The sequence below is a fragment of the Rhea pennata genome, chromosome 31 (genome assembly GCF_028389875.1).
Source record: "Rhea pennata isolate bPtePen1 chromosome 31, bPtePen1.pri, whole genome shotgun sequence".
NCBI classification, from domain to species: domain Eukaryota; kingdom Metazoa; phylum Chordata; class Aves; order Rheiformes; family Rheidae; genus Rhea; species Rhea pennata.
Window position 1 is genome coordinate 103552 of NC_084693.1, and position 15867 is coordinate 119418.

Genomic DNA, 15867 nt, shown 5'->3' on the forward strand with positions numbered 1-15867 from the left:
CGACACGCAGCTCCGGCCAGACCTTTATTATGTTACAGGGGCCCCGCGAGGCGCTGCAGCTGCCGCGGGTTGGCTCCGCTGAGGAACCGCAGCTCGTCCCGGCCTTCCGCCGTGCGCCCTGCAAGAAAGACGGTGCATGGGGGCCAGTCCTGGGCAGCTGGCCCCGGCCCCAAGGCTCCCCTCGGGGCCTGCACCGTGCCCCCCACCTCTTCCCCCCCACCCCTGCCCCGCCCGACCACTCCTCATAGCTGTTTCCTGATGGGCTCCGTTAAAGAACCGACCTTTCTCGTGCTGAAGCCACTTGCGATCAAGGTAGTAGTGGTAACAACTCTCAAACTCCTGTGGGCTATAGTTTGAAACTCTGACAGGAATGAAAGGGTCCAAAGCATCAAAACCTTCCTGGAAAGGAAAGAGCAGCTGTCAGACACACGGGAGAAACACTGTGCTACTGACCATTCCCCAGCCTAATTGCATTTTCCTGACTGCTGGAGTTGTGTGGGAAGAGGCACCGCTCAGCTGCGAGCAAGCCCAAGCAGAATTAACTCAAAGGAGAGCATAAACATATATGATTCAAAGAGGTATTAAAGCAACGTCTGCAAGTATGGAGACACAAAGCAGGAAATCTGGGGTAGGGAAGAGCTACATCAACAAGATGGAGCAGGGTTGTGGCTCGCTCCGCAGCTAGTCCAGCTGTATTTGTTCATGAACCACAGCAAATTCCTTCTGCTTCTGAGGCCGTGCTGCAGGGGCCTGGAAAAGGATGATGAGAACTTTGGGGATATAGGGGGTCAAGGAAACTGAGAAAACTAAAATCCATCTGCTGGGAATACAATTCATAAATCAGGCTTTGTATTTATGTTCCCCAGTGCAGAGGGGGAAAAGACAAGGACATGACTCACCTTTCCTAGTAACTCATGGGGCAAATATGCAGAACTAGGTTTGAAGAGAGAGCCTGTTTGGCTAAGTGTTGTCACAATAGCACCTCCATTCTAAAACAAATGGATTAGAAAGCATTTGAATTGCAAATGTATTATTTGTGAAACAGCTAAGGATTCTGAACATATGAGGCATTCTCTTCCTTGATCTTAAGAGTTATTTCAGTTACAGCTTCCTCAGGTAGTTTCTGAAATGATGTAAAATCACTTTTAGAATTCCCTACCCTGAGTCATGAAGAAAAAGAAAGAAGGAGCACTGCCTATTAATGACAGGTCCTGCCCCCCCCCCTTCCCCAAGGTGATTGCACTCAGATTGCATATCAAGGACTACCAATATAGTGCTTCTAAGTATTTCAGTCCTGGTATTCCAAGTGTAACTTCAGCACAGGCAAAACAGTTGGCATTTCCAATACTGGCATTAAATGTGTCATTCTTACCTATAAATGGCTTTCAATTGAAGCACCTAAAATACTTTAAAAATGACTTTTCTATATACTTTTTAATCTGAAGGCTACACCTGCAAGAGATACGTGCATGTGAGGAACTGAAAAACAAGCAGAAGGAATTCACCTCCTGTGGCACAGTTCAACAGTTCCTATAAAGTGAAAGTTCTCATTATTTCAAAAAGCTCGTGAAACAAAATGTTCCTAAGGACTGTTAAATGCAAGGACATTTCCTCTAGCTCAGAAGTCCAAGTCATAAACTACAGTTTGGGAGCATATTCAAGAAAAGCATCATTATATATTCAATCTGTTCTTACACTCTTTCATATGCACCTGCTGTCAGCCGATGTCAGAAACACAGACAAGATCCCAGCCCCAGAACAGCTGCATGGTCTTCATGCTCTTCTTAGTTGAAGAAAAAAGTGTAATATTAGACTTGCATCTTTATGCTTTTTCTCATTTAAATGAGAAATTGCTCTCAGGTGTGTGAATATCCAGTGAGACACAGAGTAGGATTGCACTGCTTTGATAACAGCCTTCAGCTCTAAATGCTGAAAATGAGTCACCTGAAGGTGCAGACTGGAACTCACCCAATCATTCATCACCATCTTCCTCAGATTGTACACGAGTGTCAGTTCCTCCGGAGAAACCTGACAAAGATGGTGGTTTGGTATGACTTTTTTGCCATCAGTTTCCACCTGAGATATATAGGACCCTCTTCCCCCACTTTAAATTACTTTGAAGATGCCATCTCTATTAGGTACTTTTTCTTTACTTTTGCCTAAGACATCTAGCCACAGTAATATTATATAATGAAATATTTCAATACTTCCTACTGTAACAAGATGTGTATCTATTTTTTCCCATTGAGAGAATTTTCTGCAGTAAAAATTGTATAAAGCACAATATGAATTTTACAGGACTCTCCAAACTCCTGAGTCTTTCCAGGATCACTACAGAACTCAAAAACAAACACTCCCCCTTCCATTAGATATGCAGAAACACCGTAAAAGCAGATGATTTCTTACAGGACTTTTGTCTTCTTTCCTTAATGTAGTCTTTCCCCAGAGCGCATTGACACCATCCACTGCCACCAGAAGTCTAAATGAACCAAGATGACATTGCTGCTTTATCTCTTTCAGCACCACCCCTACAGCATCGCTGGCATTTCTCACTCGAGCTAAACCCTTTAAGTAGAAAAAGACATGTAACTCAGTAGTGGTGTTGTTGATATGCTACAGAGAACTTGGGGGACTGTCTGCACTTTGTAAGGGGAATGAAGATAAAATTGTTAAGAGTCCATCCTTTCCTCTCAAAGTAGCAACCTGATATAATGTGCTGAGCATCAAGAGGTAGGAGCTTTCAGGTTTTAACTTTTGCTTCTACCCAATTCTCTGTGCAACTCCCTTTACAGATCAAGCACTCATCTTCTGTCAGGCATTCTTTTGTAGTTACCTTGTTGATAAGGAAATGCTTTCCATTTCCTAGGATCATATTTGTAAGAACTATAGAAGCAGTATTGTTCTTCATTAGCAATGACTGAATCATCTGATAAAAAAAAGCGAGAAGCACTTGTTATTCCTTACCTGCTCCACCACTTCACCTAATGGTCTGCCCTCCTCAGTACTTTCCCGTTTGCCCCACACATATTTTTGTTGTGTTTTTATCTGCAGTAAGAGAGAGTAAGGGAACTATGATTACATCAGGAAGTAATTAGCACATAGGCCTCTTGGGAAACTTGGATGGCAAGATTCCCCATTCTTTTCTAGTGGTAAAGACCAGTGCAGAATCTTGGCAACCTATTCCTCACCAAAAGGCACCCCCCCCCCCAAAGAGGCATTTAAAGTATTTCCTTTTCTACAAAAACTGCATTACAGTGAAGTGTAGAGTTTGTGAGCAGTATGAGTGCATGCATTAGTGCAACATGAAGCATTTCTTAAAAATGAACAAATCTACAATTCATGTAGAGATGCTTGGCCACAGTAAGCCCATACACATGCAGTTCCTGGAAAAATGATCTTACGGGTTCTTCTTAGCTACCAACCCAGGCAGCTTGACAGGCTCTACGAACCTCTTTTAAGAAGCGCTCATTCACGGTTTTGAAGTTCTTGAGCCAGAAAGATGCTTGCAAAGGCTGATCAAGTCGTTCTTTGTTGTAGGATGACTGCATAAGTTCCCTGCAGTTTTTCACCCAAAGATGAGCTGTAAGTAAAAGAGAACAGACACTCTGTTTATTAAAAGTAATTTTAGGAGTTGGAAGGCATGGAAAAGAGGTCTTTTCAGGTGTATCCTTATGCTGCTGTATTTGTAAGAAAAGTCTGCCATCCTTGATGGACAAGACTCCCCCTTGAGAACACAACTGCAAAATAAATTCTCACACAGGTCACACAGACCCACACATAGCAAGTTTTCTGTTGTCCTAGTTAATGTCAGAACAAAAGACAGACTACCAGCATGTGAGTGCAGGAGAAAATAATCATAGTTACGTTCTACTTTATTTAGGGGGAGGTTGTGCTTCATAAGTATTCTCCATTATGGAAAAACAGTTTGCTGTGGTCTGCTTTACATATTTCTCTTGAAGCAGCATCTTCTGGATTAGTTACAGGCATGTATATTTGTTGTAGTTACACAGATAGCATCCATGTTCTTACCATCTGGGATGTGCAGCACCAGCCAGCCTTGCCTTGCACAGTAGTGAACCACATGGCACAGAGTCATAGTTTTCCCTGTTCCCTTCTCACCATCTTCAACACAGACCGTCAAGGAAAGTCTCCAAAAAAACCACACTAACTGGATTGCTATTTTTTCACAAAGAGCGTAAAGGAAATTCAAAAGTGGTTAAAAACAAAAATGACATTTCATCATGTTTTTTTTTATCAGCAGCCTGAGGATGCCTTCTCCCGCATTCATCAGAACTGTTATTCCCATTCCCTCAGCTGTGCTTAGGCCACTGTTTATGGAACTGTGCTATAACCTAGATCGCAGATCTGGCTTTAAGATAAAGGCATCCAGCTTCAGTGTTCATTCTGACACTAGCTTGGCTGCTGAGACATGCATGGTAGAACTGCCCCTGGAAGACTAAGCCACAATGCTCAGCAGAAGTTCAGTATCACCCTCATCTTTGTAAACTCAGCTACCTCTATTTAACTTGCATTCTACAGTCAAGTAAGCGATAAAAGATACAGATAACATATCTGATTGCTGGGTGGGCAAAGCTGGAACTTTTCAGGTAAGCAAAGAGTTCCAGAGCTGGTTTTCGCACCATCAGGCAAGCTTCATTGAAGGTCTTAATCTGAGAAAAGGAACAGAACATAAACAAGAAGGTCTGGCCAGCTCACAAAACCTGTTTCTAGCATGATTCTGTCTCTGACTGGTACTATGAATGGCCTTTTCTGGATGGCTTCAGCAGAGGGAATTTCTGCTTTGTGCCTGAGTCCATCTAGCTTTCCCATTATACATTCTTCCCCTTTTGCTCTACTCTATTAATAAACACTTTCCAAGTAAGTAACTATTATTTCTAATATATTATAAAGCCCCCTTTAAACTCCTTTGTCAAACTAATACAGTAGTTCTAACTAGTTTGCACTCCAGTCTCATGTAATCTGCCGGACTGGAATAAAACAAACTTGTAAATAAATAATTTTGCTAGAAATACAGCAATCTACACTAAGGTTCTTTTCTAGTTTCAAGCTGAAAAATAACTACATTCATATATAAATTGGATGTGTGTGTGTAAATATGCCTGCCTTTCTCAGCACTCCTAAGCCTTGGATAAGTAGTTGTACTTGTAAATCTTTGTCAAGCCTGCTATCAAACAGCCAAGCACCTAAAATGCTAAAGAAACTATGCTGTGTCATCCTTCCACTTTATCTTTTTCCTGCTGTACAATCTTCTATCCTTGCAGCTGCCAAATGATGCCTTCAACTTGAGGAAGAAACTCACTGTAATTCACAAGTTAAATTTAGCAGGAGGTTCTGCCATAACCATGATTCACAGATAAGACATCTATTCCTAAACTGAAGCAGGTAGCCTGTAAACTGCTTATGAAGCCTGATCCAATCAACATGTGATCTGTCTCACAGCAGAAACCAAGAAGCAAGATTTCTGTTGCTTATAAGAGATTATTTCATGAGCCATCCTGTTTCATACAGAAATTTAACCATGGAAAATATTTCTGTTAATTCATTACATGCTCAGAAGTTAAAGATGAAAATATTTGATGGCATGTTGCCTCAGGTGGAATGCTGTCCTCCTCCTGCCTCTATTTCAGTCAGATTGACCCATAACTTTATGATGTAGTAAATAATGCTAAGGCTCTCTCTGTTTCCAACAGGAAAGCATCATAGTTCCCCGACAGATCCAGTTCTTCTCACATACCAGTCCACCCCCTACAGAACTGCTTTGACACAAAATACCTGCTGCTGGAAAGGACTGGGCAGTCCATGTGGAAATACAGCTTTCACCTCCTGAAGTGGAATGCTATAATAGCGACCCTCATGGTGTTCTGCGTGGTTGGCCTGAGAAGGTAAAATGCAGATTCTGTCAGATACCTTTTCTCTAAATAGAGAAGGTCTGTGAGAACGGGACAGAGAGGGAACACCCAGTCAGCATGAGTACCTACTTACTGGAAATCAGATGAACTAACATATTAAATCAAAATGGAAACTGATATTCTCAGACACTGTTACCAGATGTTTAGAAAGAGTCTAAAGAAAGTATATGTCCTACCTGACAATGAACAATAGAGGAATTGCTTGAACATGAACCGCTGTGTTTTATGGGCACTGGTGGCCCTATCCTTCTTGAATTCATCTAATCCTTTTCTAGCCCACTTACAACATTGTGGAGACCAAAAGTGTACAGTAGTGTGATTCCCACCCAAGTTATTTGCTGGATTAAAATGTACTTTCTTTGTGATAATTTCATTGGGGATCTCCTGCTTGAATAGGGAATGTTTGTGAGAACTGGTGATTACATCCTCTTAACACCACTTGTAATGTGTGTGTCATTTCCCCCATGCACACTGAAGAATGTTTACTAGTCTCTCCTTACACAGAGTTTACATAAAACTACTTTATGCCTATCATGCTACTTTGTACCTTTTCATGTTTGTCTGTGTAGTTTTAGGAATCGGATGACCAGATTTATTTGCAGTTTTCAGGAAGTATTTATTAATATAAATTGTGGCAAAATTGTTTTCTGGTATGTTCTCTGCTGTTCTCCCAGTAATCCCTAATATGCCATTTGCCTTTTTAGTGAATGTTGGTTGCTTGAGAACTCACAACCTGTTTCCTAAGGCATAAATTATTGTGAAATACGTAGTTTGCATTATTTCTCTACATGACATGCATTATTCTGCATTTATTGCTAGTGACTATTCTAGGTTCTCTATTTGACCCATGAACCAGTCACTGTTGATATCTGCAAATTTATTTATTTTTTTAATATCTTGTTATATTTCCTCAACTGGAGCAACCAAATTTTGCCTCCTCTCCCTGCCCCATTATTCTATTTTCCTACCATGTAGTAGTTGCAAAGCACTTGCATAGCTTTGGTCTAATCATCAGCTTGTGTGCCTTGTGTTGTTAGAACAATATTCACATAGACTAGTCTTCACTACTTCCTGTGTGACTTTCAGCAGTTTTTGTGCCACCAATTTTTCCCTTGTAATACAAAAGTTGCTATGCTTCTACAGAATATAACATCTTGTATCATGTGCTGTTCTGTACTGTTGGTTTTTCCGCAGGTTTTAAGCCAAACTCCTCTTTATTCTAATGAATGTCAATCTCTTACTTCCATTTTGGTTTAAATGGCATTGGAATATAATCATGTCCTTGTTTTATTTTGCGTAATAGTGATCCCTGAAATAGTTTCATTTAAAATTAAAAAAAAGTGTTTTGCTAGCTCTAACAGATTTCAGGGCTGTTCCAGATTTGACTTCCACTCTGAAAAGCCCATGGCAGCTACATCGCTATACCCTACCTCACTGAGGAAAGGCATTCACAGGTCAGTGCTTCCTGGACTGTATGGTTTACCTTGGTACAGCTGCAAGATTCCATATTCACAGAGGTTTGCCAAATTATTTATAGAAAGAAACCATCTGGTAACCTCAGCAAACTGCTATATAAGCTACTCGAGTTACCAATCTCGTCTTTACTACTGAGTAAATCTTAGCAACAGGAAAACTAAAAACTACTGCTTAGATAAGTTAATAGCTTTCCTGCTGTAAGAAGTTATTATTTGAAAACAGACTTCAGAAGAGAACTATTAAAGAAACCTGAAGTCCTGTTCCAGCTACAGCTATATGTAAACTCTGGGCTGCATTCCCTGGAGCTTTCCTGCACAGGTTTGACACAGACTAACAGCAGGTGTGTTTATGCATGGCACTGTTATCCATGGACTTGAACAGAAAGGCAGTAGTCCAGAGACCATTTTTATTCTCAGTTTCAGCACTGACCTGCTACATAACCTTGGGCAAATCCCTTCACTTGTCAGCTCCTACATCTATAAAGTGGGTCAGTATCCTCATTTTAAGTCACTCTGAGTTTTGCTAATGGACAGGTATATAAAACCACATCTCATTAAAAATTTAGTTTTCATCTGGACAACTTAATCCATTTTTAATAGGGCTTTCCTGTGCACAAGTACTAGTGCAGTCAGAAGAAACCTATCGGGTTAGCTGATGAAGTGAGCCAGCAGAGACTATCTGCTGTAATATGTGATCTGCAATACAGCATGTGTCCAAGGAACACTGATCTGATAAATTAATAAGCAAGTGCAGTTGTCGCCAAACAGATCCGGCATGTGAAGTCAGAATGCCAGAGCCAGTTGCCTGGCAACATAAACTGTAGACATAGGACAGTGGAGACAATTCTTGCCATCTGGACTCTTCTGTGCAATCTGTAGAGACACTCCAATCACATGAGTAAGATCATCTGCATGCTGCTGTTTCCATAGATACCCCAGAGGAATCAGTATTGAAAGACTCCAATTACAGAGGTAGCAGAAAAGTGCCTCAAAGGCTTATTCCTTTCATTTATTCTACTTCATTTTGTGCTTCAGACAGAGTATAAGGCTGGAATTACGATGCTGGAGAGTTGTGCTGCACTGAGGTCATTGGGGGTGTGTTTCATCCCCCTTCAGAGCCAATTTAGGGAGGTTAGACAGGGAACAATAACTCTGGAGTTGAAATAAATAGTGTGTCTGATGACAAGCTAAGCCACATATGAGCTTCTACAATGCACAATCTATTTCATCTATGCAACTACAGAGAAAGAATCAATATTTGTTCCCAGGAGCTTTCAGGCAGAGGACCATCCCTCTCTTGTTTAAACTCAGGTAGGTGCACTGCAGAGCCATGGCCTATTTCTTTTGGCTGGGGATCATGATCTAGATGCCTATTATTAGGTCTGTGTACTTCCTTCCCTTCTGTTTACTAGATACATGCAATCCTAGTAGGCACTTCTGGCTCCAGCATGTCCACAGACAGGCTGATGGAATTTAGGCATTTGTTATTTGACAATAACAAATGTGGCAGAAACTCACCGGGTCATTTTCACTGGTACGGAAAATTGCTCTTGATCTTTCTGCCAGGATTTGGACATCCTGGCTGACAATGGAACTTAACCGATCCCTGGCAGTAGCATGGAGAGCATGTCCATGGTCCAACTAAAGAGGGAAAAGAAAGAAAAAGGCAATCTGACAACAAACTTCTTAGCAGTCAAAGATTACAGGTAAAAATTCAAATAATGGTTTAAATTTTGTACACCCACTGCACGCATGTTATGATCAGGTCAAGGTAACATGCAATGTGAACTAGAAGTCTCTGCAATTAGAATGTAAATTAATCAGGGAAAAAAAAAAGTGCTTTATAACCACATTTCACATTTAGGTACTTGCTTCTAAACCATTCCCATTCACTTAAGTTATCCAACACTACTAGAGGTCCAAGTCTTGTACCTAAATGAGCTGTCCCATTAAAGATTGCTTATCAGCACAAGCACAGCCATTAATGCTCTGTTGCTGGGAAAATCCCATGTTTTTGCCTATACTGATGAACAGTAGCTAGTACCTTTGAAATTCAACCTGTCTAGTAATCCATAATCACTTCAATTATTGAGGGATTAGTGCAGTGCTGCCCACTATTTGATATTTATAATTATACTCCCTGCATTGATTTTTCCTAACTGTGTCTCAGCATACAGACGTTTTCATTATAATACAGACATGGTCGAGAAATTGAAACAGCCAGCTAAGCTGATTAATTCTTTTCCTCTGTAGACAGCCTGATGAAGTATGCCTGTAAAGCTTAGCCAAAATAGGCAAAAAAGTGAGCAGTAAAAGGATAAGCGTTTTATGTTGTAGTAAAAGAAAATATTAAAGCGTGCATCTCAAAGCTGAGCTTGGGGATTCATTTGTCAATGAATAAGCAATTCACGTACTCCAAACAGCCTGTGACCAAAACAAGCAGAACTGAAGGCCACTTTATGTATTACTGACTGGAACAGTTGCTGTCTCCAACTGTAAACAGAGCAAGCAGTTTCCTATTCTGCCTGTCTGTCTGCACAGACAAGAGTAGTCATAAACTAAAGTTTAGAGACAGGAACAGCTGTTTCAGTTCTACACTGCATGACACAATTCTGTTATCATCTGGGATCTCCTCAGAGGTCATCTGAAAGCCCCAAAGGCTTAGAAGAAAGCATAATGTCAGATTACCCCACATTCTGTATTAAATACAGAATGAACTCCTGAATCAGCTTTTAGGCTTCACTCTTTACTTGAGGAATTAAACCCATTTATATTCCACACTAGGTATCTATATAATGAACTATAGTAGCGTAAATATGGAAGATAACTAAACATTTTTTGTCGTATTTTAACATCCTCTTCCCTTGTTCTGACGGTGCTCTTTTCCTTCTAAAAGCCAAACAAGCAATTAGTATGACTTATTGGCTATTTTTAAGTCCACAAAAGTGGCTTACTTTCTTGCTTAGAGCAAGGCACTAAGATGGTAATTTAATATGTAAATAACTAGAGAATGCAAGTATTGTCACTTATTCACCTAGAACATCTCAGCCTTAAGTAATTCCTGTCCTAGTGTCTTAGTCCCTCCCATTTTCTTCCAACCTCCCAGTCCCACATCCTCAAATCTTGAGTGAATGTTTAAGGGCTGTGAACTCTATTCACCTAAGAAAAAAGGCAAGCTTACTGTTCTAATGACATCTTTCCTACAGAACAGCCTTCTCCCACTTGTTTTACACCAAACGAAAAGTAAGCAAGGACTGATCTCTTAGTCTCACCACGTTCATTTTTTGTATGTGTGTCTAGAAAAATCCCCTCTGCAGCTCAAAAATTTAGTAAATGATAATTAGTCTGAGTAGTGTTACCAATTCCACATTTTTCAAAGCAAGATCTCACAAGATTAGCAAAAGTTGGATTCTGTATTGTACAAAAGTTAGTTCCTAGTAGAAAAAAAAAGTAAGTACAAACAAGTAGAATGTAATAGAAGATAGCACAGTAAGACAGGAAGCAAGCGCGAGAGAGACTTTGTCATGAAGTGCAGTCATCTGCTCTTTCAGCCAGCTAAACAGAGTTCTTATTTTTCATCAATAAAACAGAGTTCATTAAGTTATTACGTATTTTTCCTGGAATTATACTATTTTAACACATTACTTCTTTGAGCCTTAGCATGACATGCCTTTCTCAAAATCATTATCTAGCCTTCTGGTGTTCAGGAACTTTTCCTTTGTGGACTTTAGCTTGCTGTGGGCTGTAGAAGCAGCTTCTGAGAGCACGCAGACATAAAGTTTTCTGAATTCACTTAAGTAGTACAGAGTTAAAGCCAGCTCCTGGAGTAACATCAAATTGATTTGAGACACAGACTTGCATTTTACGAATTAGTACATCTCCTTTTACAAAATTCATGCATAAATGCATCTGTATTTTCAACAGGCTATAAGAATATTTGAGTGTCCTGAAACTGTTAATGCATTATAAGTCTTGACTTTATAGAGTAACAACATGCTATTTGGTCCCTCATCCTGAACAGAAAAAAAAAAGGAAAAGAAAAAAAAAGAAAAGAAAAGTAAGAAAATATTGGCATATTGCCAATCCTCTTGGTTTCACATGGAATACCAAAACCACATATATACGTTTTTCTGGTGGACTGCAGAGGTCTGTGTAGTAAATCTTAACATGTATAAGCTTTGTATGTTTTTGTCATCTTTTAACACAGTTTATCCTAGTAGCGTAGGGTGGATTTTATAGTAACTTTCCATCTGCCAAAGGACAGTAGTGTAACTCAGATCCCTGAAATGGCAGCAAACTATCACGTGGTACACAGAGATTCATCATAAAGCCAAGTGCCATAAGGTGGAGCTGTTTCTACATGAATCCACATACCTGACTCTTTAGAAAGGACTGTTTATTTCATAAGAGGCTCCATGATAAACACGGTACTGCTCAGCTAAAATCTTGCCTCTGGAAACGAGTAGCTATGCAGTCTCTCTCTTTAAGGCTGCATAATCACTGTGTACTAACGGAAAAGCATTTAAAGGACAACAACAAACAAAACAACTAAAACTCTACCATTAGGAAATAATTCCAGATATGTAGCATTAATTTATTATTCTATGTATATAATAAGCAAGCTTTACTAATAACATAGTGCCACTGTATTGTTGTGACAGAGCTATTACTACTACACCCACCTGAAGTACTAAGCCATCTTTGGCAAGATTATCTTCACACCAGCAAGAGACTTTGGAAGAAGACCTTTACATTGATACAGAACAGAAGAACCAAGAGCAGTGCAAAGCAAGTAGATTCTCATTTTTCTGAGAAAAACTTGCATTAAAGATGTATAATTTGAGAATTCTGCACATTTGAGAACATCTAACTTCAGTCTTCTAACAGATGTCTTGTTTAAGCTGGATGTCCAGGCTCAGTCTCTTTCTCTCCTCATTGGAGAGGATCGTAGAATGGGTAATACATACAAGTTGTCTTCTTTGTCCATAAAGGGAACTTTCACAGCTAGCTTATAGGAGGCATCTAGTTTCTCAATGACTAACATAAGATGAGAAGAATCTCATTTTTTACAGTTGTAAATTGTCATTCCAGGTCACTGGACAGCTGAGACTTTGGAAGCAGCATCATGCCATTACAGAACTTACCTTAAGAGTATGATAGACCAGTCCTTTCACACTTCTCATCATTTTTTTTCCTGCAGGGACAGAAATGTATTTGCATGTGGTTTATATTAACATTATTTATTGCTAAATATAGTTCACACTAGAGGAGAATCATTCCTGCCCAAAGAGCTTAAGAAGTCTAGGCAACTCAGGCAAACTATGAAAATGGTCTGCAGCAGTACAGTTGACTATTAGTAAACAGCATCAATTGCCTAATAAATGTCACTTTTTTTCCCTTTGGAGAGACATTTACAAAAGGTATATTTAAAAAGTAAAGATCTTTATTTCATCTAGTGAGGAGGACACATTACCAGGGAGGGCATTTATCTTAACCCTACCTATTAAAGACATAAGAGCAAGGGTTACACAGTGATTGCTTCAAAGAAGCTGGAATCACAGAGACTTATGATGTTTCCTTGTTTTCAGCTTCATCTTGATCATGTGTTAGTAGATACTGCTCAGCCATCTTTGATTATGACAGGAAAAAAAAATCAAAACACTCAAGCAATTGCAATGCTAGAATTATAGCAAAAACTGTAAGTAAATTAGTTAATTTGTCATATATGCTGGCATTCAAGGCCTTCCTACCACTTTTCTATGAGAAAAATAACGACACCTAAAGATGTTCTAAAAATTCTTCTTTATGATAAATTCAGTTGGTACTAATAATGCCAAGGCTGCGGGTTCAATCCCCGTATGGGCCGCTCGCTTGAGGGTTGGACTAGATGATCTCCAGAAGTCCCTTCCAACCTTGATTCTATGATATTCAAAGCAAGATAATTACCTGGTAATTCCTTACAAGGATGTGCCTTTGTGGAATCAGTTACTTCTGATCTTCCAGTAGTTAACTGCACTATCAATGCTGAACAAGGTAAAGATGATTTAACTGGATAAAAATCACACAACAGTTACTGCATGGAGTGTGAAAATAACCCCACACCAAAGGATATTAGTTTTGCAAAGACACTTTACAGTAAATTCTTACATCTAGCAATCAACGCACGATACATCTGAAAAACAAGCTCAACTTTTCTACTTCAAGAATAAATGATGATACCAGCCTGTGTGTTTTTTTTTTTTTAATCATTTTACTTAGCAGTGCTAGCATGTACAGCAGAAGGGATAAATTCTGTTTCTCATAGGAATATATCCAGTTTGTTTCAAGGCATACTTTTAACACCAAATAAAGTACAGATGTGAAAGCTGCTTTCTCAAATACAACTGGTAAAATTAAGGAGCTGCAAATATCTAAAAGCTTCTGTTTATTTTGAGGAACCCTAACGTTCTGACAGAGTTCTTGAATGATCAATACAAGCTGTAAGGGCTCTTCTCTAGGATTTGTCTCTCCAAAGGAAAAGAACTTTAGCAGAAAAATAAATTATCGTTGTGCCCCCTTCACAAATTTGTGCCTGGATCAAGGTAAAGAACTAGTCCAACTCAGCATGCTGTTCCATTACAGAAAAGGTACATTTTTGCTTCTCTTTAGAAAAGAATTTTTAGATTTAGGTCTGATTTGCTAGTAAGAACTATGGAAAGAACTCTGAAAGTTAAATTTGTAGATATCATGAAGTAATACTAAGCTAGTGTCTCTCTAGATTGCTCTAAAACCAAATTTCTGTTTGTTTGATATTTGTATTTGTATTTTAACTACTAGCTTCAAGAGCCTTTATCATAAGTGATAGTATGCCAAATGCCAGAAACACAGGTGTGGAAGACAAAAGTAACTCTGAGAGAACAACAGTGACTTCTCTTTGGACCACTGCAACATCCACCACAAATCCATATGCCTAACTCTCTTTTACCGACCTATTTTCCCATCCCTTCTCCCTGATTTTCCTTCCCATGTACTTCCCACTATATTCCTTTTTTTCCCTGCACCTATATAAGACTGAGATAACAAAGAGACATAGAATATGTTATTCCAGCTCATCTAGATAAGGGGGCCATTAGAGGAAACTGGAAATGCTAAAGTTCTGCTTGCCTGATAGTTATTCCTAAAACCTTCTAACAGAAACTAAAGGAAAATTGTGCCTCTCCTATCCTTGCGCCTCGCCTCTGCTGCCACCGGCAGCAGAAGTCTGCTCCGCTCTTCCCAGAGGCCTGGGCTCCCGCATCGCGCCCCCACTACCGCCACACAGGCCCCCACCTGGGCGCCAACGCGGGCCTCGCCCGGCCAGCGGCCAACGGACAGGGCCGTGCGCGCTGCAGGCCCCACAGGACGCCGCAGGCCGGTGCCCCGCGCGGCCGGCCCGGCCTAACACTCACCGCACCCTCCCGGAAGGCTGAAGACGACCGCCCGCTACGGGTCTCAGGGAGAGACACACCGCGCGGGGCGGAGGCTGAACTAGCCCCGCCCCGCCCCCAAGGTTAGCCCTACCCCTCTCCGCAGCCGCCCCACACACACACCCCAGGAACGGGTCACGGAGTGGGTGGGGCGAGCCCGAGATGGGTGTGGCCGGTCAGGGGCGGGGCCCGGCGCGGCGGGGCGGGGCGCCGGGCGCTCGCTCGCGGTGAAGCAGGAGCCGCCGCCATTTTGGTTTCGCTGCCTCGGCTCGGAGCAGGGCCGAAGCTGCGGCGGGTTAGTCCGGCTCCCGCCCTGGCCCCGTCCGCGCGGGCGGCCGGGAGGATGTGGCGCGGAGGAGCCCGTCCTCGGCCCTGGCCGTGCTGTCGCTGACACGGTGAGGAGCGGGCGAGCGGGCAGGCGGGGACTGGGACCGCCTCAGGCCCGGGGCCCGGGGGGAGGGGAGCCTGGCCGGGGAGCCGTCGTGGGGGCTGCCCCGCCCCGCTCCGCTGCGCTCCAGCGCCACGGGCCGCCGCGCCGCCCCGGCCCTGCTCGCCTGCGCGGGGGATTCCCGGCGGCGGGGCCCTGCTGGGCGGTGGCGGGGCATGCCCGGCGGCGGGGAGCCGCGAGGGGATCCCGGCGGGCCCGTGCCCGGGGCGGGGCGGGGGATCCCGGCGGGCCCGGGGCGGGGCGGGGGCTCGCTGACAGCCGGGCCGCGGCGGGAGGGGGCGGGGGCTCGCTGACAGCCGGCCCGCGGCGGGGGCTCCGCAGTGGCGGGAGCTGAGCCCGGGGGGCGCCGGGGATACGGCGCTGCGCCCCACGGTGGCGGGGGGGGGGGGGGGAGCTGACAGCCGTGCTCATGCGTTGTGCCGGGCCGCGGCGGGGGCGCGCTGTCACCTGACAGCTGGCCCCGCTGGCGCTGGAGGGGCCGGCGGGGCGCGGGCGCCGGGGAGTCGCTGCTCGCCGCGGCTCCCGCGTGGCGTGTCAGGAAGTTTTCTGGTGACCGGGCCGCTGTGGAA

The 15867-nt window shown here is 42.6% G+C and overlaps 2 protein-coding genes across 3 annotated transcripts in view; one reads left to right on the forward strand and one right to left on the reverse strand.

Annotated features, from left to right (window-relative positions):
• Positions 1-11: 11 nt before the first annotated feature.
• On the reverse strand, positions 12-14905 carry DAP3 (death associated protein 3). 2 transcript variants are annotated; one of them, XM_062598052.1, is made up of 14 exons: positions 14833-14905; positions 13352-13453; positions 12550-12599; positions 8924-9046; positions 5794-5895; positions 4562-4670; positions 4030-4122; positions 3450-3580; positions 2965-3045; positions 2407-2565; positions 1969-2028; positions 900-989; positions 282-399; positions 12-118 (listed from the first exon to the last, which is right to left on the reverse strand). In XM_062598052.1, the coding sequence occupies exons 3-14, from the start codon at positions 12589-12591 to the stop codon at positions 33-35; spliced, it is 1194 nt and encodes a 397-aa protein (XP_062454036.1). In that variant the 5' UTR covers positions 12592-12599; positions 13352-13453; positions 14833-14905; the 3' UTR covers positions 12-32. The 2 variants fall into 2 exon arrangements, with proteins under 2 accessions (XP_062454036.1, XP_062454037.1); XM_062598053.1 differs by lacking the exon at positions 14833-14905 and adding an exon at positions 14714-14813.
• A 180-nt stretch (positions 14906-15085) lies between these two features.
• The window catches only part of ASH1L (ASH1 like histone lysine methyltransferase), a 57059-nt gene continuing 56277 nt past the window's right edge, over positions 15086-15867 (forward strand). Inside the window, exon 1 of the mRNA XM_062598160.1 lies at positions 15086-15245. The gene's annotated coding sequence lies outside the window, so the exon portion shown is untranslated. The remainder of the gene's footprint in view (positions 15246-15867) is intronic.

Excerpts from the sequence above, each read along its gene's own strand:
- DAP3 (XM_062598052.1), bottom strand. The coding sequence starts at position 12,591 with ATGATGAGAAGTGTGAAAGGACTGGTCTATCATACTCTTAAG. Across the intron at positions 4,123-4,561 it reads AGCAATCAGATATGTTATCT|ATGGTGAGAAGGGAACAGGG; the intron begins GTATCTTTTATC and ends TCTGTGTTGAAG. Across the intron at positions 2,566-2,964 it reads TAGGTGAAGTGGTGGAGCAG|GGTTTAGCTCGAGTGAGAAA; the intron begins GTAAGGAATAAC and ends TTCTACTTAAAG.